Source organism: Phodopus roborovskii, unplaced genomic scaffold, assembly GCF_943737965.1.
Source record: "Phodopus roborovskii unplaced genomic scaffold, PHOROB, whole genome shotgun sequence".
Lineage (NCBI taxonomy): Eukaryota > Metazoa > Chordata > Mammalia > Rodentia > Cricetidae > Phodopus > Phodopus roborovskii.
This window is the reverse complement of record NW_026126571.1, coordinates 17,469,972-17,496,415: the sequence shown is the minus strand read 5'-3', so window position 1 is coordinate 17,496,415 and position 26,444 is coordinate 17,469,972. Positions and strand designations below refer to the sequence as shown.

Here is a 26,444-nt window from a genome sequence, read left to right as displayed (position 1 = left end):
ATTCAAAATGTAGGATCAAGAGAACAGAATTCCCGATCCTCTCTCTGGTAAGATAATACCATGTGGAAATACGTAGATTGATAGAAATTGGTTAATATTTAAGACAGAGCTAGCCAATAAGAAATGCTAGTAACAGACCAATGACATTATATCTAATACAACATCTCTATGTATTATTTGGGGCTAGTGGGGCTGTGGGACCAGGCTGGCGAGAAAACTCGTAACAAAAATTTAATTCCTCTACCCTGAAAACCCAAAACAAAACAATAAAAAAGTCCTTAAGGGTAAAGTTGCATGTTTGCCAAGCCTGATGACCCGAGCTTGCCATCCAGAACCCACATGGTAGAAGGAGAAACTGACTCCCATGAGCTGTCTTCTGACCTCTCTCTATCTGCTGTGTTGTGCCTCCTCCCAATAAATAAGTAAATGTAAAAAACATTCAAGAAACTCAAGGTTCCAAATCTCCAAATGGTGCGAGAAAGAAGGTAAGTGTTTTCTTTTATAATGCTTATCACCTGGAACTCTAATCGACCTATTTGGGTGCATTTCTTCCACAGGAAACTGCCCCCTCTTAAAAGTATAATTCTGGCAGACAGAGAGTATTCAAGGGAACTTCTGTTGCTAGAATCCATTGAATGATTCATTTTCAGTTCCTTCATCTGGCACACTGTTCAAAATACCTATGCAGCAAGAAGGAATCCAGTCCAGTTTCCTTGTATAGGATTTGAAACCCTTAGTCATTTATGATTTCTCCCCACTCCATTGTACTACAAACTCCAGAAAGAGACTAGGTTATCTAGTGCCTCATTCAGTGATTCCCTCTGCAAGGAAGGGGCTTTCTTCTTTGTTTGGAAGTTGCACATCAGAAGCCATCTCAGTGCAGCCCTCTTTCCTTGTGCCCCACCCTGAAAGAATGATCCTGTCCTCCATCCACATCACCATGTGTGCTGGCTACTTTCATGTCAGCTTAACACAAACCATGGTCATTGGGGAAAAGAGAACCTCAGTTGAGAAAATGCCCTCACCAGATTGGCCCATGGTGCATTTTCTTAACCGATGATTGACGTGGGAGGGCCAACCCATTGTGGGCAACACCGCCCCCTGAGAAGGTGGTCCCCGATGCTATAAGAGAGCAAGCTGAAGAAGCCAGGATGAACAAGCCAGTAAGCAGCACTCCTCCGTGGCCTCCTATCTCCAGGTTCCTGCCCTATTTGAGTTCCTGCCCTGACTGCCCCTCATGATAGACTGTAGGTCATAAGATGAAATAAATCTTTTCCTCCCTAAGTTGGAAATCCGAAGACAGTGAACCCTGTACTTAATGCCTTCAAATTTCCAACCCTTTTACAATTTTGTTTTGTTTTGTTCTTTTTTAAGACAGGGTTTCACTGTCTTGGAACTCACTTATAGACCAGGCTGGCCTTGAAAGCACAGATATTCACCTGCCTCTGCCTCCTAAGTGCTGGGATCAAAGGCTTGAGCCACCATGCCTGGTTCACTTTTACATTCTATCATAATTGTTCATACATGTTATCTCCTGGTTTGCAATATAGCCTTATGAATGTGGGGGCTTATGTTTTCATATCCTGAGAGGTATTTTAGTACTTCATCCAATGGAAACATTCTATATATACTTGCAATGTTAGTGAATGACTATTTCAAACTTATCTAGGTATCTCCAAAATATAGGTGTGCATGTATTTCTTTTGGTACCTCAATGTAAAAATGAGGTAAAGTATATTTAGATTTGGATGCTGGGCTTTTACATTCTATTCCATGCATGAGAAAGCAAGAGTTTCTCAGGTATGGAGTGGCACAAGACATGCAGCTTTATGATTTCTCCCAGTCTTTGGAAGATTCAACTTCAAACACACTTCTGGAATTATATAAATAGGTTGTCCTATGTAGCTTTCGAATTTGTCTTTCTGAACATGATCAACAGTAAATCACTTTGGATAAATTTTACCAACTAAGAGGGCACTACAAAAATATTATAGATTTCTTGCTTTTAGCAATAATAATAATAACAATATAATAACAACAACAACAATCTTTCATTTCACCTCTTTATCAGTTTTAAGGGTTGTTGACATGTTTCTAGACTGTGCCATATGAAATGGAATTTTAAAATCAGTCACTTCATTAAAAATGACCATCAGGGCAGTAAGGCAAACTCAGGAGTCATTTCATATAAAATAGCACATCTTACTGTTACCACCAAACACCTATTATATGGAAAACACTTGAGCTGTGATGGCAGGCAAGGGCAACATGAATGAAGTTATGGCCTGTTCACCACACTCCTCGGCATATACCAAACATACTGGCCATCAAAATTCTCTGCGCATTACTTTCTGATGGGACACTGAAGAGGTCAGTTCAGAAAATAGTTGATGACTCAAAATTACTTGAAAATGAGTAGGCCAAACATGCATATGCTATCTCTTCAAAGCCCTTTCTCCCCTCTTTCAAAGTCTTAATTTACATTTAAGTAGTAGAGATGAATGGCTTTGCAGTGTGTGGAAACAGAGTTCTCACTAAGATGTGTTTCTTACAACAAAGCAAAACAACCCTAGCTTGTGTGGTGGCACATGCCTTTAATTCCAAAACTCAGGAGGCAGAGGCAGGTGGATCTCTGTGAGTTCAAGGCTATCCTAGTCTACATAGAAAGTTCCAGGGCTACATAGTGAGAACCTGTCTTAAAACAAAACAAATAAGCACAAGACAAGAAGGTCGGGCCCAGCAGCATTCCCATTCTGCTCTCAATGTGACATGGAGACAGTTCTACTGTTCACTCACTACCCTGCTTTTGATCACGCTGTAAGAGTCAGGTACTTTAAAGCTCACAGGAGACACTTATCCAATAGCTGGTTTCATTTCACTAGAGGCAAGTTCCGGGTAGAAATCATAAAGCTTGCACAGCCCAATGTGCCTGCCTTTATGTTGTGAGAGTTTTCTCTTAACCTCAAACAAAACTTTCCACACCATTTGACTGATGTTCCCTGGAAGTAAAGGTGAATGGTAAAACAAGTGACTTTTTTACTTTGATGATAAAGACAAAGTTAGAGCCATAGGGTCTTAGAGCTACGCAAGCCTTGTCTGAGCATGACAGAGGTTCATGATTCCCCAAAGCACCAGAGCTGATGTACTGACTCCCAGCCCAAGTTTCTCTCTATTCACAAATATGGCAGGGCCCAATGAAGCAGGCTCTAGCAGCGGGACCACGGATTCTACTAACTCTTCCACTCTGCACCCATTGATTTAGAAAATGGTAACTCTTTTATAAGTTAAGAATCGTAGGATGTCTGTGTAAAGAGAAGAAAATCCAAAATAACGGCTAAGCAGAGGCTAGTGTTTAGATATTAATGCATACTTTAAATATTTACTTGGCTGTGGAGGTTTGAAAGAAAATGGCCCCAAGAGAGCAGTGCTATTAGGAGGTGTAGCCTTGTTGGAGGAAGTGTGTCACTGTGAGGGCAGACTTTGAGGTCTCTTTTCTCAAGCCTCACTTGCATGACAGCCAGTCGACTTCTGTTGTCTCTGAGTCAAGATGTCGGACTCCCAGCTCCAGCACCAGGTCTGCCTGCACGCTGCCACATTCCCTGCCACGATGACAATGGACTAAACCTCTGAAACTGGAAGCAAGCCACCCCAATTAAATGCTTTCTTTTTAAGAGGTGGTGTCTCTTTACAGCAATAAAAACCCTAGCTAAGACATTGGCTATACTCAATGCTGTGTTAGTCAACATGTTTTAAAACATAGATTTAAAATATACCAGTGAAGGAAATAATGAAGAAGAAGCCAGAAGCACTGGGCAAACAACCTCTTTTCAACCCCTGGACATGTATTATGAATGGTGATATGCAGAGAGGGGGTTTCAATTATTTGTTATATTTTTCTGTGACATCATTTTTGAAGACATCCAATACTCTTGTTGCAAGGGACACACTTTAATAATAGCTCAAAGGGAATGATAGGCCCACTTGTTGTATGCTGTACATGTCCATCTACAGCGTGCTCGGTTTAAGCAAACATCTTTGCTGAGAGCTGTGGCACATGTGACTGTTTGGCTATTATCTTGATGGTTAATGGCCTGGTTAAATTGGAATTTGCAGACTTAGAAAAAGCCACGAGTTCTGAATGTCTACTTTATGAGATAAAAGGACTTAGAATGACAGCTCAGCATATTCTTTTGTGTACTCGTGTTTGGGCTTCGTTGTAAGAAATAAAAGTTTGCTTTGATTTTCAGATTGGCCATCTATCAAGGGAAGTTTGCTTTATTCTCCTGAGGAGGTTAGAGCATTGTGTCCCAGAGAGAGGCAGAGAGTCCTGGCATCCGAGTTCTCTGCCTTGTGAGATGCTTGAGTCTTGATCTATCTGAAAGGGAACCAGGCAAGATAAAGAGCTAACACTTTGTATTCTTAGCCACAGGCAGGCAGGAAGAGTACACTCTTTCCCTCACTGTGATCATCTCATGTCATAGCAGGCAGGAGAGAGTAGAACACGTGAGTGTAGTGGCAGCGAGAACCGTCATTTACTCTGCCACCCTAAAGCTACTGTTTCCCATTCTCTGCTTGAGCTTATGGGTCGATATATGTATAAATGTCTCTATGTGTCTACAATCCCTTTTCCCTGCCCCGACAGACAGCCCATAACAGAGATCTATCAACGAAGTACTAGGAGTTCAAGAGGTTACATAAGCAGCCCCAGGTCTCTGCCAAGCTGAGTTCTTACAATTCTGAGGCTCGCAGTGTCTGCACTGTGGAATGAGGTGCAGATGGAATGAAAATCTTAAACTTAAAGCCACGAGCAAAGCAACAGCAACAAAAACCCTCCACCACTCAAACCAGTGAGCCAACAAGGAGGCTTCATGTGCTGAGCATGCAGCTGTGTGCTGGCTCACTGGGATGGGAGGCAAGGCCCAGGAAGCCCTTGAAGGACTCTCAATATTCCAGCTAGAATCATTGCAAGGGAAAAACAGTGTCCCGGAGGCCCTCTGGTGGCCACAAGTTCCACTCTTGGAGTTCTGAGCTCCAGAGGCAAAGGTGTTCTCTGCCCGAGTACTCCAATGCAGAAGGACAAAATTTCACAATCTTTGAACTCTGGAGCACTTGCTACTTGGTTCAGTGCCTTAAAAAAAAAAAATCTGAAACCAAACTTGGCTGAAACATGAACATTATCCCAGAGTTCTAGTATTTTTCCACCGCAGGAACAATCCAGCAAAATGAATCAGCACAAGTGCCAGAATTTAAAATAAAGCAAACAATAACAACAAAATCTGATATATATTGAGAACTAAAATGCAATGGAGCACGCCTGGATACCTTCTGTGGATATCACTGTGTGACAAGTTTTGTGCCAGTCACTGAGGGTTAGGTTAACTATTAGGTAAACAACACCTAGAATCCTCACCCACAAAACCCATGATTGGAGAGATATTCCTGTGGTAGAGGGCTTGCCTGGCTCCTGAAGAACCTGGCTTAATTCTGTGCCATGTTTAAAATGGAGTTTAATGTGTTATCGTGGAAGCTTCTGTATTGAAGAGACAGCATCATTTAGAAGAAAATATTTAATTAATCCCATTTTTCCATTAAATTAATAGGAAAGAGTAGAGGAAGAGCCCTGTATTTGTGGGCTTCTTAAATTGGTCAATCTAAACTTCCTCATACTTGCCTATAGGAATTGCTGCTTTTGTTTAATTCTTTTTTCTTGCCAACTATCTGAAAAGAAGATTATGAAGAGTAGTAAACAACAAGCATGTCTAAATCCCCCAGGGAAGAGAGCAGAAGCTTGCCTCACTATGGCTTCACTATAGTTAGCAAGAAACCTGTTGCTAAATACCGAGCCACCTCAGATGCTTTCTGATATGATAACAAGGCAAAGCTGAAGTTTGCATTTAACACTTTGAGTTCTACACATGGACAGAAATTCTTTACACATACTGGCTATGCCCTGCAGTGCAGAGTAACTACTTAATGATATATCATTCAAGTTTAATCCCTTTATAATGTGGCTATGGAAGCTTAGAGTCATCTGCAGCTTACAGGGCTGACTTGGGCAGAAGGCCTTCTTACTTCACAATTGTATGCACTCTCTATATACTCTCCCCTACATCCTTTGCCTCTCTCCCCTTTCAATGGAACCCTAACAATTTGAGTTTAGTTGCAGACTTACTTTTGTTGGAATTCAATTAAGTTCTAATACCTAACAGAAAGAACACTATTGGCCAAGCCTTCAAAAGAAAACAAAAAGAAAAGGCATGTATTAGGGGCCCTACTTTCTGGATGGCACCAAATTGTGGAAACTTTCCAAAACCAGACAAGCAACCCTCCTGAGAAGGTTTGGCCCATCACATACCGGCCTCCCGTGGATGCTTTCGTAGTAGAGAAGGGCTTTCTGCAGAGCTACTTTCTCATTAGCAATCTGGTCCTTGGTCATATCCTGTGTAAACACAGCAGTGAGAAATGAAACATGGGAAAAACACTTTTGCACATTCCACCTTTGGTTTGTCAGGCTCACCCAAAGAAAGGGCTACAATGCTCTGTCCAAAGCTCACATAGGAATGAGAGCCTCTTGACCTCCTGCCAGCAACACAGAGTGCTCAGCACCGTTGGCATCAGCTACCTGGAATACCCATGTGGCAGGAAAGGCCCTCTGAAGACATGGGCTGAGATTAATGGATCCAACAATAACAGCAGTTATTGGCTACATGCTCCTAAAGGTTTGTGAATAATCCTTCTACTAGTGAGTCAAGTCATGTACATTCTACAGTAGAGTCAATAGAGTAATCTGCTTGCAATTAGTAGTCAGAAACCAAAGTACCCAAAGGTGAAACATTACAGCTTTTTGTATGCTTCCTTACATATGTGGGAAGATTAAAAAGGTATCATTGTCTTTGTAGGGTTTCATGCTACATGCCCTGTCCCTTGTCCTCTACCCACTTTTCACTGGGTTTAATGTTGTAATGCCAGGGGAGGGCAAAGGAAAGAATGTCCTGGTTGGAAAGTGAGTTGAGCAAAGGCATCAACACCAATCTGCATGACCTGTTCTCACTGTGTTGGCTGCATTGGCTTAGGATGGGCTGCTCCCCCCAGGCACTATAACAGCATCACACCTTAATGTCCTCAGGACGGCTGGACTCCACTCTCTTCTCCTGGAGCTTCCTCTGAATACATTCCAGTGTAGCTTCAACGCTGGGCCTGATGGCTTTATCTACTAGTTCTTGCTTCTTCTCATCTTCTTTTTCTAGCTGGGAACCAAAGCTCTTGGGGAGTGTGTTGCTTCGTTGCCGTGTCCTGGGGGCGAGGTCCTCTTCAGAGATCTTTAGTTTTGACTCTAGGCAATTAGATTTGGAAACAGACATACACGAGTCTGAGGTTTGCTGAACCCAGATTACTTTAACTGTCATGTCAATAACTTCTTAGCCATAATTTTTTTTCAGAGAGTATTGAATTATAGAGTAAGAGAAAAATCCCTGGATCATTACAGACACCAAACTAATAGGCTCTTCCTGGATCTTCAGAGATATTTCCCAAACTCTAATTCCTGGGAAAGTGTTGGCTGTTAGTATCTGATTTTTGGCTACATAGGCTTGGGGTCTGATTTCAGAAATGGATGGTTTCAAACGCATCCCCTTGGTGTATATAGATGCAATGATTGAAAACCAGCCCCTGACCACTGTTTGTCATCCAGCCTACATACCCCATTCCAGTTGTTCCATTTAGTTGTTTCTGTGACTAACCCCTAAGTACAGCAAGCTGTCTGGAGGAAAGGGCCCTCACCCTTTTCAGATTCATCTCTAGGGAGATGCTTTCTAACTCTCCAGCATCTTTAGATCAAACGGTTGTTTTTCAAAGTACTGAAGCACTTCTCCTTCTAGGAGAAGTGTGTGGAAATGAAGACACGTTGAGGAATTCAAATCTTATCCGGTTTGGTTTGATTGATTTGAGACTCTAAAAAGTCTTGGGATGGTGTCCTATAAGGAACTGGGAGAACTGGGAAGTGTCTTCAGGCCTGGGATACCCCAATGGTGACACTCAACAGGACCCAAGGCATTGGGCTCCTGGTTTATTGCACAGCAGGCTTGGCAGTAGGTCTACAACTCCACTAACCTTTAAGCTGTTTCCGGAATTTGGCCAAGTCATTTGTCCACTTCAGAACCTCTGGGTTGGCTGCTTTGTCACTGTGGGAAGGCTGAGAAAGGAAAGTCTAGAGTAAATATATTATTGCTTATTTCTGATACTCTCACAGATTTCCTCAAGAGCAAAATACTGGACCTTTATGGTCATGGATTCCTGTGAGGTTCAAATCCCCTTTTCTGTTATTTGTATGCTTCAGCTTACGAGGCTCATGGAGCAGAAAGTGAAGGAGTTTGCCGGCTTATACTGTAACCGCCATGAAAAATGCTCTCTTGTCATTGGCCTGGGAAACTAAGGCAGGCCAATAAGGGAAATTAAGACAAGCCAATAAGGGAAACTAAGGCAGGCCAATAAGGGAAACTAAGGCAGGCCAATAAGGGAAATTAAGACAAGCCAATAAGGGAAACTAAGGCAGGTCAATAAGGGAAACTAAGGCAGGCCAATAGTGGAAGGAGCCACAAGGAGGAAACTGTAGACATAATCTTGAATCAAATTTTAGCTCAACAAATAAGATCCCCTTCTTTTATCAGCTTTTGCCATCTTCTACATCAATGGTTCTCAACTTTCCTAATGCTGCAACACTTTAATACAGTTCCTCCCACGGTGGGGACCCCAACCATACAATAATTTCATTGTCACTTCATAACTGAAAGTTTGCTACTGTTATGCATCATGATGTAAATGTCTGATATGCAGGGTATCTGATATGTGGTCCCCAAGGGGTCATGACCCACAGGTTGAGAGCCACTGCTCTACATGCTGAAAGAATGTGCTGGGGTTCGGAGATCCCCATGGAGAACTCACTCTGTACTTCCTCTCCTCTTCAAACCTGTCCTCAAACTTGCGGATCTTCTTTTTCAGGGTCTGGATCCTTCGGGTGAGCTGCACAGGTGTCAGGTCCTCTTGCTCATCATCGTAGGACCCAAGGGAAGAACTTCTCCGCCTGCGAAGAGCATGGCCGGGGTTAGCAGCCCTGTAGACAGCCAGCAGTTACAGGGAGGGGCTGTGCGGTGTGAGAGAACTTGGCACAGAGGGGTGGAAACATCCTCTCCCCTTTCATAAAACCAGTTGGATGGGTGCCTTTGCTGACTTGGTGTTCCGTGTGTGCCACCCATTAAATAGGTCCGTGTTTCACCCACTTCCACTTACATTATCAGAGCAATCTGAAACTGACTCTAACCCTGAATGTTACATTTGACAGAGCTTTTGAAAGGAGGCACTAATTGGAATTCAAAAAGAGATCTGCAGTTGGGCCACAGCTTGTGTACAAGGATGGAGAGTTTCAGGTGTGTCTCTCCACAGATTCCTGACTTAATTTCTACAAAAGGGCTGGGCATCCATGGGCTAGCCGTTCCATCTGTCATGTGGCTGGTGAAGTGGCTTATCAACAGCAGAGAACATACCTCATGAAGGAATGGGAATTGGGGGGAGAAGGAGGCACTTCCGTGTCATCCAGGTACTGCCTGCTCTGCCCATAGGCATAGAACCTGGGGGACAGCATGGGGTCGCTGTCTTCATCCAGAAGCTGGTGAATCAGGCGCCCTGCCTGTGGGGAGAGGCGAGCTTCATCAGAGTCCACATTCTCTTGCTGCCAGGAAGGGATGGGCTCTGGAAAACAGACATGTTTTAAGAGGTGAACACTGTTCTGGAGAGCTTCACCACCCAGGTTTCCTGAATGCTTCAGGTAACTACCCTCTGAGTGCCTTCTCACTTCAGAGCCTCGGTCCAGAGTACACACTATGTCTAACTGATATCGCCGCTCTACCTCTTGCCTACCACCTGCCTTTGTCTCCGTTCTTACTTCCTTCCAAAATTTGTCCCCAAGGAACAGCCTGTAAGGTGTATAATTGTGTAGAATTCCAGTTTCCACAACAGGGGAGGGCAACCTTTCCAATCCGGAGCACCGCCAAAAGAGCAATGAGTGCCAGGGAAGGTGCACGCACCCTATGGCAAATTTGACAGTTAAGGAGACATGTTAGACTTGTGAGATCCTCTTTAACCAGGGTCAATGGGTAAGCCTTCTCTCTATGCCTTTGCCCAGCACATGGGATCAACACAGTTCTCCTTGTGTCTCTGTCTAGTACACAGGACTAGCACACTTTTCCCCGTGCTTCTCTGCACAGTACATGGGATTAACATGCTTTTCTCTGTACCTCTATCTAGGATTAGCATAGTTATCCATGTTCCTCTCTGCCTAGCACACAGGATTAGCATGCTTTTCCCTGTGCTTTGCACTTGTAATTTTAGGATTTGATGCCTGGAATCCCCATGGTGGAAGGAAGAACCAACTCCCCCAAGTTGTTCTCTAAGCTCCATGTGTTCACTGTGGCACAGGAGCATCACACCCCCTGCCTCGGGCAATAGAAATACATATTAAGAAAAGCTTCAAAACTATAACTAAAAGATTGGAAAGTAGATCTTGCATAGCACACTATTTTCCATGTGTTATACTCTTCATTAAAAGCTTCAAATGCACTTGCCATTTAGTGATCCCAATAAGGCTAGTTAATACTTGCCATGCCCTTAGATTCTGAGATTTCTAGACTTTGAATCAGAGAACACATAGTTGTCCATTCAACTATGAAGCTTGAAGACACATGCAGCTATATGGAATAGATGTGCTTAAGCTTTGTATCTAGTAAGACAAGATTACAAATCCTAGAATGTCAGAACCAGTTTAGTTGAGTTCTTAAAACCTCTCAGTTTTGGTACATGTACAGTTTTGGTACAGGGAAGCAGGTAACAAGCATCATGATATAGATTCTTAAACACCCCAGTATATTATAGACAGTGGATTTAAGTGAGTGTCCAGACATGACTGACAAGCAGGCTAACAAACATGCATGCACATGTACATCTACATGCACACACACCAGTGTGCACATACTTAAAAGCTGCCCAAATGCCTCAAGTGCTCTCATGGTCGTAAAGTTTGAGAACTTCTGATCTCAGGCCGCTGAGAGACGAGGCTACTGGGATTTGAAGAAGTTAAGCCCAAGCTCCTCGTCAATGGGAAGAGTGGGTCTGCCTTCTTGTATGAAATCAGTGATGGCTGCCTGAAACTCAGGAAGATGTCACAGCAAAACAGGAAAGATAAGCACAGTCACCTGAAGTACTAAATCATAACGAACAAGGTTTGAAAAGTTTAAAGGAACTCAAGTTATCTTGGAACATAGATAACTTTATTTTGAAAAATAAAAATGTTCAAGGGAAAAAAGTCTTGCTCATTGAGGCTCAAAACATGGAGCAATGCACGTGGCTAAGCATGGAGACAAACATCTCATTCTTTGGACTAACGGTACCAGTCTGTGCCAGCTAAGTAGCAGGTCTAGGATGCAGCAGCTCTACCAACATGAGGATGAAAAGACCCAGGAAAGGAGAGAGCCAGGAAAAGGGAATCTCTGGGGGAAATATAAACATTGGTATTAAGTTGTTGAAGATGAGAGTGTTAAGCTGACCAGGCCGAATCTTCTATTTCCTAGGTCAAAAATCAACTCAGCGCAGACTGGGAGAGGGTTAAGTCAGCCTAATCAGCCATGCAGCTGGCCATCACTTGACAGGTGGGAGAGCTGCTAGCAGGGATGTGAAGCTTTGGTATAACAAAGGATGGTGTTGACACTTGCACGAGAGCATGCTAGTTACATGAGCATTTCTATTCATCAAGAAAAAGAAATACACTTTGAAAGGTCTTACTTTTGATCCTGACTTGCACGAGAGCATGCTAGTTACATGAGCATTTCTATTCATCAAGAAAAAGAAATACACTTTGAAAGGTCTTACTTTTGATCCTGACACCCTCAATTGAATTTTGATCCAGCTGAATACATTTTTTTTAAATGAAAACATCTTTGACTCTTCAACCATTTCGTTGAGAATGGTGCTTAGGAGCTAACCTGAAGCCATCTATCCATTCTCTTGTTTAACACAGCTTTATTTTGTGTCTCTGTCCTGGAGCAATCAACAAAGCAAACAAACAAAAACAAGCAAACAGAAAATCCAAATATACATTCTTTCCTAGAATCACCAATATTGAATAGGAAATAAGATGGCTGAGGAAATTCTAGCATTTTTCCACTAAAGTACAAATGTAGGGTTAGATTAGTCCATTATCGAAAGATTAGAGATGTAAAGTTATTCTAAATTTTAGCTTTAAGAAAATAAAGAGGACTGCGGCACCATTGGTCTGCAGCTGGGACGGAAATAGAGAGTCCCCCGCTTCTGTACATGGATCACTTATGTGAGTGTCCTTTTCTCCCTCTGCATAGTCTCAGATTAAAGGACCCCATGAAGAAAATCGCAAACCGATGTAGTATGTATCTCATATACCAAAGACTCAATCTAGCCAGATCCACATTTTAGTCTGAAATATTCTAGTTTACATGTGTTAGTATTTACCCAATTACAAAGCCAGGAAACTGGCCCGAGTAGGGTGAAGCATAGTATATGTAATTACATGGCTCTATAGAGAGCTAGTTTTGAGGATGTATCACCAGCCATTTCTAACAGCTGCTTATAAAGTATTTTAGGTTTATTCAGTAACTCTAGAACACTGAAACAAGGATATTGCAAGAAAAATATTCAAAGGGACAACAGAAAAGATGCAAGGTTTCACTCTGGATTCTTCTCCCACAGCAGGACATAAAATGAGCCCTTTTCATTTTCAAATAAAAGTCACTTTGGTACACTCACAATGAACTCCAGATATAATCATGCCAGTTTTTTTTTTTTATTAAAATTCATCCATTCACATCATTTGACATCATAGCAGGTTAACAGAAATAACAAGTATAAGATCTGTGTTCCTGCTGTCTTACGTGATAAGAATAGTTTCTGAGGAGTCCTAATTCAGACACCGCAGTCCTCAGGGGCATGAAAGGAAATCAACCCATCACAGGAAGGACTTCACCTCTGAGCAATGGCAGGGCATTAAGATAGTTGCACTCTGTTGTCTGGCTGGAGCCATTGGCTATATAAAAGCAATTGGCTATTGGAATGACTTACTTATAAGAAATCTGGACAAAACCAAGGGAGATGATATGTTCCAGCTATGCAATTTAGAGCCATCAGTGCTTAGGCACAATGTCACAAAACTCTCCTCAGCTGTTAAAGACATGCTTGTACATAGAACACAATGAGAGAATTACTTCCATAAGTTCTTTTTCATGTTCTAAAATGATAGTCTTACTATACTGTTCAAGAAGTCTTGCAACTATCAGATTCATAAGAAACTTTAGCAGTCAGCTCTATGAAGACCAGACTTAATTTTTAAGGTTTATGCATCTGTTTTGCTTCTACCTGCGAAGTTATCAAGCAGGTCCTCAGTAGGTTTTCTTAAACTATTGATCAGAGTAGGGCCAACAAGTTCAATCAACAAGGACAATGCTTTTACATATAGTTTCTTTTGTTTGTTTGCTTGTTTTTCCCAGAGAGGGATTTTCTGTGTAGCCTTGGCTGTCTTGGAGCTCTCTCTGTAGACTAGGCTGGCTTTGAACTCACAGAGATCTGCCTGACTCTGCCACGCCAGTGCTTGCATTAAGAGTGTGCCACCACTGCCTAGCTACATATAGTTTCTCAATCAGTTACTAATGTACACGTTACTGGTCTTTTATTCTTCACATGCCTCAGTGAAAGCTATCAAGACCTTACCAGAATTTTCCAATCCAGGATCTAGCTTACTACAAATGAAAGAGCTGAACTTAGTGTGGATGGGCAGCATTTAGCAGATATATGGAGGGACTGCCTTGTTTGTGTTGAGTTTTCTTCCTTAAAAAATTATTAATTATTTGAGAATTTCATACAAAGTGTCTGCTGGATCTCCCCCAAAAGTATATAGATATTTGTGGAAGAGAAAAGCACTAATATTTACATGGTGCCCATAGGATATGGAAGAGAGCAGATATTAGCTCATTTAAGCCTTGCTAAACAATGGTTATATTTATTATGTATTATTATTTGCTGTTGATTTTACACCTTGCCCACAGAGATGGTCAAGCAGCAGGGCCAGGACTTGAACCCAAGACTTAGCTTCTTATCCTCCTTATTTGATGGGATGTCTGATTAGCATGGCTTGGGTATGAGCTAGAGGTTAGGAGATACTTGGCTTTCTTGATTGTATGATGGGAGGGTTCCACTGGAGAACTTTTAACAACCACTGGCTTCTCCATGATTCATTTAAAACACTTTTTTTTTTTTTTTTTGCAAGCATGGATGAACTGATTTGATTGTGTTTATGTGTGCTGTAGCGGTGCATATGTAGAGGACAGAGGACAACTTTGGGAGTTGGTTTTCTACTTCTATAGTGTAAGTTCTGGGGACTGAACTCAGGTCATCAGACTTGGTGACAAATGCTCTTATCCACCAGCCCCTCTTCATAAGAATTCCTCTCCCAAGTTTTTGCTCATTGTAAATAATAAGTGAGAAAACTTAAGCATTCCCTGACTTTTAAAAAAAAATGTCCTGTTAGCAGTTTGTGGTGGTCCACAACTGTTATCCCAGCACTTGGAAAGCTGAGGTAGGGGGAAGTTGAATTTAAGGCCAGCCTGTGCTATAGAGTCTCATTCAGTGGCACAGGCTGGCCCCAAAGTTGTGGTGATTCTGCTGCCCCAGTCCAGTCCTCCTTACATTGGGATTACAAGTGTGAGCTACCATCCTGAGGTCAGAGTGCTCTATATTCCTAATTTCAGGGTACATGAAGTACAGCAATGTGTTTACATCTCTGGTGAACCAGCATGCATGGAACTTAAAAATATTTTGATTTCACAATTCTAATCACCTTTCAATATCAGAACAGTGCCTTTGATTTGTGTATCCACTTAACGATGGAGAGCTGAAACCCTAACACCAAAGAGTATAACAGCATGACAGATTATATATAATGTGCCTTAAAATGTGAAGGCATGGTTGATTACACACCAACAAGCAGGAGGAGATGGACCCTATGTTCACTTTTCAAAGGTTCCTCTCTGTAGACTATGGAATCTACTTACTGTTTCAATCCCTTTCATTGTTCCCCTGATCCCAAGCTTAAGAACTTAAAGAACATTACTTCTCAGGCACATTGCAGGGGCTCTCACCACGTCCATTCATGCCACCCTAAATCAGCTGACTCTTCCTGGCTCCACATCAGACTGTGCCCAGTGACACAGGCCAGGGGGCAGGCACGCAAATCCAGAGTATCCTTCTACACAGGGGCTTTGGGGGTGCTGGTGGCTGAGTGTGGATGTTGATCTTTAATGGTGATCGTTGCCTCTTTCTTTAGATATTCTTGCCTTGCTTTAGCATGCACAACTTAAATTAGTGCAGAGTCGTTTGCTACTAGAAGAACACCTTTGCATTTCTTACTGAAGCTATACAGAAGATGATTTTCTAGCCATCAAATTTATTGTCATTTAATTTAGCTTTACATTGGTTCCTTCATTTTGACTATGCTTATGGCCATGCACCTGTTACAAAGCAATTTGGAAATTAAAATAAGTAATTTTAAAAAGGTTACTGAGAGCAATAACCAAAGTGACCTTGAAAAATAAATCCCTGCAGATTTTAAAGATGTAGAAGTTCAACAACAAATGCAAATGGAATGGAAAAAAAAAAAAAAGAATCATTGCAGCAATTTACCAACAGTCTCATGTCCAAGGCAGGCAGACTATAAAGTGTATTTTCCCCAATAACCTTTTAGAAAACATCCTGCCCAGCCTTCTGAGGAAGATGCTGGCCCCTTCACATTTTTTATTCTCTGCAGAAAAATTCTTTAGCTTATGGAATGGTTACTAAGAATCTCTAAATTGGCTTCTAACCACTCTGGAGGGCATGTTTAGCTTTATTTTTGGTATGCGTGTTGAGAGAGAAATTTAAATTTATGATTAACCAAGAGAAATAATCAAACTAAGTGCAGTCCATTTTAGTAGAGGAGCAGGAAGCGACTGCAGCTCATTTGAATTCTGGCTCCAATTTCTTCTTTTTATTTAAGGGCTATAAGATAGACTGTATCACTGAAACTCACATTTATTTATGTTTGCCTTTGCTCTTATTTAGGCAACAGTGACCTCTCTAAGACTTCTGGGCATAGAGAAGGCAGGTTGTTGTGAATTTATAGATTAAAAAGACACATATGAACAAAAAAGAATGATAAACTAATTGATATCCAGAAATAGATTAGTTAAATTTAACATGAAGCAAATCAACCATGCCCTCTTTTGTTCTCTGAATATTTTGAGCGGGAATGATCTGACAAAACTCCAGATCTGCTGCCTAATTATATGAAAATAACCAGAACGTGTTTCTTAGATTACAAGAGGGGAAAATGGAAATAAAACAGTCTGTTCCCTCTCAAAGCCCTGCATGCCAGGACAATAACTAGGTCAGCCTTTCAGTATGTGGGCTTTTCAGATGGATCATTAGATGAAGAAGGAGGAGTGGGTATGGAACTCAGGGAACACAAACACTAGTGGGGATGATTTTCATAGTTGTGACTCTCTGCTAAGTCATTAGGTTAAGTTACGCTGCTGCTCTGAAGCCAGGAACCCATTTTTTTTCCTAGCTGTGGCCTTCAGAAACTCACTCTACAGAGCGCTGACATGGGTTTGGGTATAGACAGAGGGATAAAGAGGACACTGTGATGGGACTGCTGGAGGGCCCTCTCTGACATAGCTTTGATAAAGCTAACTTCTTCCTCAAAGTAAATTCCTAATGTTTTCACCAGAAGTCTCGGGGGGGGGGGGGGCGGAGAAATGAAACATCTAAAACCGTGTCATGGGCTTTCAGCAAAGAAGTACTTTCATTCAGTGTTCCCACTGGTATGTTAACATGATTTCTTTTTTAATGCATTCATTAAAGGATAGAAGAAAAGCAAAGAAAAACAAATCTTCCTGGAGAAATCTGGGAGGCTTACGGCGGGGAGATATGTAGAAGGGAGCCCGGTAGGTAGCAGGGGGCAGCGGAGGCAAGGGGTAGTGGGTGAGGTAATGTGTGGCTAGTTCTCTGTAGCATACCATAAGCAGGGGCAGTACTGTTGGGGGTTAAAATGTACTGCAAGGAGACAGTAGGACAAAGAGCATGCATATTCTCCTTTCTTGCAGCTACCCTTGGCAACAGTAAACACAGCATGTTCCTATGCTGCCTCGTACAGGATTTTCAGTCATTTTTTTTTTTTTTTATAGAAACCCAGTTTCTTCTGCATGCATAGCTCTTAACTCTCATCCGCACAGGCGTGCGGTCACATGCCTTGTATGTACTTACCCATACTGCTTTTTCAACACAAAACCACCCCAATGGCAGATGATCACCTACCTTCCCAGCTCTTCTCATCGCACAATGCTGTCAGGTCCAACTGGGGCATTTCAGGAACAAAGCTCTCCTGCTGATCACCAGCATCTTGATTCCTCTGCTGTTTGGTGTCCGATATACTAGGGTGCTCCTGAATCTTCATTGCAGGGCTCTGCAATTACAGCACAATGTCCCCTAATGTCTGCTGTTCACCTCAGCGATTCCACGCCTTCTGAATGTAACCTCCCAAGCCACAGCTGCTAACACTCCCATTGCAGAAATAAAAACCAGGGCTTGATGCCCCCTGGGCACTATCTGGCTACTCTCATGCAAAAAGCCACAGTCCATCTGCCAGCTTTAACTTTTCTTCTTGGGGGTTGGTGGTGAGGCAAGATGATTTCTTTGGGCTGCTCCTCCAAATGACTTCAGGCAGCTGACAAGTCTTGAGTGATTACTGACTGAGGCCGAGAAGGAGGAAAAGGAGTTGATGTTTCTTAAAGGAGCATGGCCCACCAGATGGTAAACAACAACAAAAAGCTGGCCACGGTTGCTAAGGCTGCGGTGGCAACATGGTGTGTCTGGCAAGCACTGTCTTTGCTGCTTAGGTAAACATTCCTGCAAGGGCAGGAGCAGAAGCTGGGGACACCATACTCCTCTGAGCCCTTGGGCTTAGATCAATTAAACGGGGCTGTTTTCTCCTGAGTGTGGGGAGAACAGACTATTTATGGAGGCGCTCTGGGTATTAAAACATAGTTGCGCAAATTCTAATGGCATGGGTTTGGTGTTTCATCTCAGCTAGCAGTGAGGACTAGACCCTGAAAACAAGCCAAGATTACAGGCAGAACAATCTTCCCCTCCCAGTAAAAAGTAAGAGCTGGCAAGTTGGTGATTTGTAACTTATATCTCACAAATATGCAATTGTCAGCTGTTTTCTGTTCATTTCCCTACCTTGAGTACAGAAGCTGCATTGCACATTGACAGCACCTACCCCTGGCTAGGACATCTGATGGCAGGCAGCTATTTCAGCTAAACACTTCTGTGCATGTGTTTAAAATAGCACTTAAATTAATCCTTGTGCATCAAAATTGTCCTTTTAGCTTGTCCTCTCGGCATACTGTAAATGAAGCTGATTTGTACTTTTTGAAATCATAAATTACTGCACTTAAATTGTTTCACTGAAAAACATACTTTTCAAGTAGCACAGATCTGTACAAAATATTTTCTTTGGGGTAAATGAACATTTATTTTTAGTTATCCTATTATTAATTGGAAAAAAAAGGCCCAAGAACATCTGGAAATCATAAGTGAATTCACTAATGTAGGAGATGTTGTTATCCTTAAAATAAAGAGCCATTTAGGACTTTCGGTTCCTTTTAGTAGCTGTCCGTCCCACTTTGAGATCACCAGGGGAATGCTCACTGCTTTTTTTTTTTTTTTTTTACTATTCTGTTTCTACTGAGTGCAGCACAAAGACTGGCACTTTCTTCACATTGAGAACACAACGAAACTCCAACAAGGTCGTGGCAAGTAGCAGCATTACATGAAAACACCACGGCAAGCTTATACTCTAGGGTAGTCCAAGCTTGTTGACGGTCCATTGGGAAACAGTCATATTACAAAAATAATTTGTTCTTTGAGTTTAAATGGACCAGGGTTGAAAGGTTCAATCTGCTACTCGGCTTTTAGACATTTTAGTATTACTAGGGACAACCAGTCAAAAGTTGAGTGTGAACATGTAAGTTTGTGTGACTATAAATGTATAAGACAGAGAAATGGAACATGTGTATAGCAAATGAGTGTATCTTAACAATCTTGTAAAGTTCTGTGATGATCTGAGAGATGAGAATTGAAGTCTAAAGCCTACAACAGAAAGAGAGACAGCTGGACAGAAGCCACTATTATTTCTGTTGTTATAGGACACCATGCAGAAGCCACTGAGTAAAATGCCAGGCCCTCAAACCGCTAGCGAGGGGACTAGGAGACAAAGCGCGTGTGACTGGATTTCAGGTAAAACGCACTGCATCCACTACATCAAAAGATGGGACACATTTTATGCATCACGAAAAAAGAAATCAGCAAACAGAGCTATCAGTGTGTTCGTCGTTGATGAGAAGCAGCAGGTGAGGGAAAAGCTGCAGAAGAGGGGAGGCGTCACCTAGAAGGAAAATGCGGGCTGGCGTGAAGGCAAGCAAAGCATGGCCACAGTCACAGAAGGGGTTCCAAGGTGCCATCCTCAGGGTTGAGAAGGGGGAAGGCAGAGGACTGAAGGGCCAGATGCAGAGGCAAGGCTGGAAGGCGCCATACGCTGGGCTAAGCCCAGCACAATTAAGTGTACAATGGTGTTGGCCAACTCAGTGGTTAAGAGCAGTGTTGCTTTTGTAGAGGGCCCAGGTTGCATTCTCAGCATCTGCCTGTAACTCCAGTTAAAGGGGATCTGAACTTCTCTGGCCTCTACGGGTACTCCATACACATAGTACACAGACATACTTTTGTGCTAAAATACCCTTACATATAAAATCAAAGTAAGTAAGTCACTAAAAGTTTTTAAAAACAAACGCATCATTAGCTCTATGGAGACAAAACAAGGAAAGATAGTGACAGTGGATGAGGTGTCTTACTTTATATTGAGTGGACGACGGGGATGGCCTCTTTCCCATAATGATGCACACAAAGGTGTGAAGGAAGTGAGGAACTGGCTGTCGTTTCAGGAAGGTAGAAGTGAGCATATGGGACTTTGTTCAATGAGGCCTTGCTGGTTTTTATATGGCTTAGGAATAGCAAGCAGCCACTGCACCTGAAACCCTGGGGTGGGTACCACTCAGTGCACAGCAAGACCTAGGTTAACTGAAGCTGATTCTTGGAACAGCAGTGGACGCTTCCCTCTTCCCTCCACCTCTCCCAGCTTGCACAGCAAGCACGTCCTGTTTCAGTGGAACTCATGTACAACTTGGCTCTGCCTTGCTGGGCACCGATCCATCCCTGAGGTTGTTGTTTCACATGGCTCTGGTCTTAGCACCCTGAGTCCTAATTCCTGGCCCAATTGCTCTAGGAAGCGCATGTGTTCTCCTGGCCTAGGGCTGCCCAATGGGCTACTGCACAGGAGTGGGTAGTGATGGAGGGTTGCTGCTCAGTAGCTGCTTAGGCTCTATAGCCACATGCAAGAAGAGAAACTGCTCTTCCTTCCCGTGGGTACCTTGCTGGAGACACCTTGCCCGGTGGGCCATTCTCTCTAGGAAGTTTACCACAGCCATGGCGAATGCTGCCTATTTGCTTATCTGTTTGTCCCCTTTGATCATTCGGGTTAACAATGTCCAGGGCAGCCCCAAATATCAAAATATTTTTAGTTTAAACTTTCGTTATTTACGTATCTAGTATCTTCAGTTAAATCAAAAGTAAATTAACTGCACAACTTTCAATTCAGAAATCCTTCCTACTTTGATGTGGAAGACACTGAACCTCAAAATGCTGTCTCACATGGCAACACCACGAATCTTTGCTCAATGGAATAGGGGGTGGCTTATTGAGGATCCAATATAGTAGGCAGAGAAGGGTAGGTTCTGGAGGCAGAGACCCGAGTTTAAATAGCAGCACTGCTTTGTCAAGACCTGTGAGCCAGCCTCTCTGAGCCTTAGCGTCCCTTTTTCTAAGACTGGACTGAGCATCTTAAGGTTGTTGTGAGGAATACATGGAAAACATACGCAAACAGATCACCCACAGTAAGGGTAAAGAGATTTCTGTTTCTCCCCCCGACTCCTGTCCCCATTCACTGGGCAAATGTTTATTGAATGGGTAGCATGGAGAATTCACAAGTTTGTAAGGTGTAGAATTCCACGTGGAAGAGAAACAGTGAAGGTCTGAGTGCTGGTGCCGCAGAAGTTAACAAAGGAGAAGGAAAGGCTATCAGAGAACCAACATAGGCAGCCTGTCTCCCCTGGGTCTTAGGTGGCATTGTATATGCAGGTCCAGGCCTGTCTCCCCTGGGTGGCATTGTATATGCAGGTCCAGGCCTGGGTCTTAGGTGGCATTGTATATGCAGGTCCAGGCCTGTCTCCCCTGGGTGGCATTGTATATGCAGGTCCAGGCCTGGTCTTAGGTGGCATTGTATATGCAGGTCCAGGCCTGGGTCTTAGGTGACATTGTATATGCAGGTCCAGGCCTGGTCTTAGGTGGCATTGTATATGCAGGTCTAGGCCTTTAACTTAAGTCTCTCATCACTGTTGAGACTTGCACCCGGCCTGTTTTCTCTGCTCTGCCCACTTCCTTGGCTTCCGGTGACAGGAGAACTTATGTGCCATTCCTCCTCTTTCCCTGGGCAGGATTTGGAGTTGTGGCCGAGGACTTAGTATGATGAGGAATGACAACACTAGAGGCTGCTGGGCAATGCAGTCTTCCCAGGCAAAGCCAATATTAACAGGCCACAGGAAGCATTCACTGTTTGTCTGATAATAAAGGAGTGTAGACACAACACATCCCCAAGGTTAGGAAGTGTCACAAGCTCCAGTGGCTTGTGGTGAGCACTGTCTGTTCTGTTTATCAGGGTCAGGGAGAGCTTGGGCTTGACACAGTGGGACAATCAACTCTCAGTCTTGTGTGGCAAGCCTCAAATTTTCTCCTCTTTTCCTTTTCCTTCCTTTATTTGCTTACTTTTTTTTTTTTTTTTTTTTTTTTTTTTTTTTTTTGGAAGCAGGAGGCAAAAAAGAAAAAAAAAAAAAAAAAGAAAGAAAAAGAAAGGGGGAATGGCCTTTTATGATGAATGTCCTGTTTGTTATCAGAGGCATGCTTCTAATCACTCGTAATCAGTGGGCTTAGAAGGCATGAAGAACATAACAATGTCTTGAAAGAACTGAACATTTCATTAACCTAAAATCCTGAAATAGAATTCTCTTTCAGATAGGCACTGCTCTTCTACAGTCAATAATTCTTGCTTCTCTTACTTCCACGGCAAAGAGATTCATAAGTTTACTGTTTGAATAAGGTTTTATGTGAAGTGTAACATTTTCACAATAGAAAATGCCTTGCTTGGGGCTGCAGAGATGGTTCAGTGCTTACGAGTGCTTACTATTCTCACAGAGACCCTAAGTTCAGCTTCTAGCACCCCACCGGCACTTAACAGCTATTTGTAATTCCAGCTCTTGGGGAGATCTGATGCCTCTGGCCTTCATGGGCATCTGTACTCACAGGCATATATACCTACATGCAGACGTAGAGTTAAAATGATAAAACTAAACCTTTCAAGAGAAACACTTAGCTTACAGGAGGCTCCCGTGTGTAGGGCAACCCCATAGTAAGCACAGGTCTGAAAATGTATCTCAGTTAAACATTTTAGAAGGTGGACATGCGTGTCATGGGTGCTTTCTCTTTCAGTTCCCGTGGATTTCAATGAGTTTCAGAAGGAAAGAACAAGCGTTCTAGGCTGCATGTATCATGAAATACTTGCTACCTCTTCTGTAAGTCTCTTCCATTCATACAGCTCAAGGGAGATACTTTATTAAGGTGCCAACCTCTCCAAGGCCTGTCTGGAGAAACTACTTTCATTTGTAGCATTTTTGAAGTGACTCAACTTTTTTTATTGTGTCCTTAAGTAAATTTTAATTCAAACCTCAGAAGAAAGAGATGTGTAACTCTTGGTGATCAGTACCTATCTGGAACTCTCAGAGACCCTCCTTTTGGGTAAGTTTAGTTGCATAATTAAAATAAAAATTTAAAGGCATGCAATAAAGGTGCAAGGTTATGATGATATTCAACACAGGCTTTGGTATGAGCTATGTTTAAAGCTGCCAAATGATATTTGAAAAAAACAAAATCACTGTCGTGTCTGCATTTTGACATTAAGAAACAGACTTACACGTTTCTGCCTGCCTGTCTGTCCCTACAATAAGGAGCAACTTTGAGGCTGAGAGTCAGTGTCCCTCATTCTGACAGAACTCTAGTCACAAAAGCACCTTCCCAATCTCATATCTGGCTGACAGTTTCCACAAAACCTCTCATTTGTTGTTTTCATCTGCTTGATTTTCAAGACAGGGGTTCTTTGTGTAGCTCTGGCTGTCCCGAATCTCACCTTAGAGTGAGACCAGTCTGGCCTTGAACTCTGAGCTTTGCCTGGCTCTGCCTTCCAAATGCTGGGATTAAAGGCATGTGCCACCACCACCTGACCTCAAAGACCTTTAAAGGCAAATATCAGTGGGAACAAAATCCTGTTACTGGAAAATGAAATTGCAAAACGAATTCATTGTGGGCATACATGTTCTGGCATTTCAACCCGATGCTAAAGAAGACTTGAAACAGAACAAATAATAGTTATTCAGAATTCTAGAAAGGTGGGACAAAGCGTAGACTTTTCATCTCTGAGATGGAAATACTACTATTGTTTCAGAAGTTTTAGGAAATGATATATGTGAAATTGCATCGTACTGAAACAAGGCAAAGTATGTTGAAAATGGAACCCCCCCATCTTTAATAAATAGCAACAAAATATCCCATCAAAACAGACATAATTCCAGTTATGTGAAGTTGTGTCTTTTTCTCCATTGGTGGAGCTATGATGCAGGAGGACCGACAGACCTTAGCCTCGGTTTGAACTCACCAACTAATTTCTTCTCCTATCTGAAGTGGTTATGATGGCGATGTTTATTAATAGTGAATGCTTACAGAGTACCAGCAGGGAGCTGGTTGCTGATTGGTGCTAGATATGCATAACACATGTCAGAAGAGGACCTGTCACTCAGGAGAAGAATTTAAGATCTTCCCCAAAGATTGTGCTGTGACCCAGAGACATAGGAAGGCAACTGTGGTTTTGCATGCCATTTGGGATTATAATTTACTATCATGAAGTTCATTGACAAGACTGTTCTATTCCATGTTATCCCAGAACAGATAAGAAGACATCTCCAGGAGGCTGGCAAGCTTTAAGCTTATGTCCAGTGTCAAAGGGCTTCCTGTGAGTCTAGGGAGATGGCAGGGAAGAGAGAGACATGGTCGCTGGCACAGTCCCTAGAGATAAGGGAAGCATGGCAGCCTCTTGTTTTGGGCCTGTGGATACTTGAGCTGAAAATAAGACATGAAGTAATTGTCTCAGAAGCAGAAGCTTCAGTTCAAAAAAGAAGATGGCACAGTCTCTCCATGGCTTATTTTTGAAGGGGACAGTTTTGCTATGAAGCCAGACCATCATTCTTCCTGCATTAGCCTCCTGGGTTCGGATACAGGCATGAGCCCTGTCCAGCTCTCTATCTAGGTTGATGGAGAAGCATACATAACAAGACCTGAGTAGAAGAAATATGTCTGTGTGTGTGTGTCCTTTAATTTACAATGGTTTCGTGTGAGTGTGCACTTTCCTAAGGAGAGAGATGCTAAATTTTCAGATTCCTTACTTTTTTGTTTTTCGTTTTTTGTTTTTTTTTTAAATACTGGTAGAGATCAAGTCTTATACATGACACATGTTCTAGAGCTCAGCTATACCATTTACTTTCACCTGGTATGGCTTTTAGATTCTTAATCTGCTAGACTCAAAGCTCTCTGGGGGCAGTGACTCTGGCTGTCATTAAGTACCCATTCCTAGCATAGAATATGTGAATTTAATGTGAAGAATTTAATGGACATTGTTGAATAATTTGGTTAATAAATTAGGTCAGCCTTCAGCAAGCATTAAGAACTAGTCAGCTATAGAGACCATTTTCTCTATATTAGTAATATATCCACATTTAACAATATTTTGAGAAAAGCTTTAATTTTCTCCATAAACACTGAAATTGACACTGGAGCCGGAAGAATTCAAAATTAGAAAGTATATAATATACAGACATGATTTTAAAATTGAGGCACCAAATTGAACTAGAAATGGGCACAGGAGAAAATGAGCACTTGAATCAGTATGGCGCCACCATGAAGCTATTTGCAAAGGCAGGCAAAGGAGCGAAACTTGGGCACACATACATTAGGGAAGTGGAGTTTTTCACTCCGTTTCTTACTGAATCTGAAACAAAAGGAACCCCAGTAAGTAACTTAAAACGAATTCACGTTCATTTGAAAACGAATGGGGCAATTCTTGTGACAGATGTTACTACTTATGTGTTTCATACACTTAAGAGATGCATCAAGTTATAGAAACATCAAAACAGTTGCTTAGCTTTTGTTTTTTTAAAATAGGAAACCCAGGAAGAATCACTATCTATTACAATTTTTACAAGAAGTAAAACAATCTACCCTCCATTCTAATCACAGTCCTGCCAGTTACTTCACTGGCTCTAATGAACACTCAAGAACGAGGTCCAGTCCCTCACACACTTCACTTAGCTACTTACGAGGCCCCGCCCCTCACACTTCACTTAGCTACTTATGAGGCCCCGCCCCTCACATTTCACTTAGCTACTTACCTCATAGCGCTGAGTGTCGCCACCTCCTCCGTTTTCTGTGCTGTCAACAACAAGAAAAATACACAAATTGTCCATTTAGTCTACAATCTTTTATCCATTCATATTATGACTTTCTTTTAAAAGTGGCCAGAGTATCTTTAAACCGAATTCTTATAAAATTCAAAAACAAAATAGAACAGAAAATTAAGATTTAATAGACAGCCTAGAGATGCACTAATTTATGAGTATAGCAGCACATGTGGACTCATAGCATTTTCTATGTCTGTACACGCTCAAGACAGACAAAATCCCAACATTGGTGGGGACATGGGGGGTGAAAGGTGTGTGTTTGTGGGTGGGTGGGGGGCATGAGTCCTGACACTAGCTGAGGTGCTATTGGCATTTGATAGTTGCTAGAAAAGGAAGAGTCAGTTTGATTTAAGGGTGTGACCCACACTCCAGGGCAGTTCCCACACCCAAGAGTGTTTAGACAACACACTTGGCTTTGTCTGTCTTATTTTAAAAGGTGAACTTGAAGTTGGATGGGTAAGGGAGAGGGGTGGATCTGGAGAAGTTGGAGGAGAGAAGTTGAATATGAACAAAATAGATTTTATGTAAATTTCAAATAATTGTTTCAAATATTATATCTTGGTTTTTCGAGACAGGATCTCTCTGTGTAGCCCTGGCCGTCCTGGAACT

General features: G+C 42.3%; 1 protein-coding gene across 1 annotated transcript in view; it reads right to left on the bottom strand.

The window, feature by feature from the left end:
• Fam13a (family with sequence similarity 13 member A) overlaps positions 1–26,444 on the bottom strand; it is an 89,049-nt gene that overhangs the window by 13,808 nt on the left and 48,797 nt on the right. The window contains exons 7-13 of the mRNA XM_051202768.1: positions 25,767–25,806; positions 17,422–17,569; positions 9,540–9,744; positions 8,941–9,079; positions 8,110–8,191; positions 7,113–7,333; positions 6,356–6,439 (exon numbers count right to left, since the gene is read on the bottom strand). Coding sequence (XP_051058725.1) covers positions 6,356–6,439; positions 7,113–7,333; positions 8,110–8,191; positions 8,941–9,079; positions 9,540–9,744; positions 17,422–17,569; positions 25,767–25,806 — 919 coding nt within the window. The remainder of the gene's footprint in view (positions 1–6,355; positions 6,440–7,112; positions 7,334–8,109; positions 8,192–8,940; positions 9,080–9,539; positions 9,745–17,421; positions 17,570–25,766; positions 25,807–26,444) is intronic.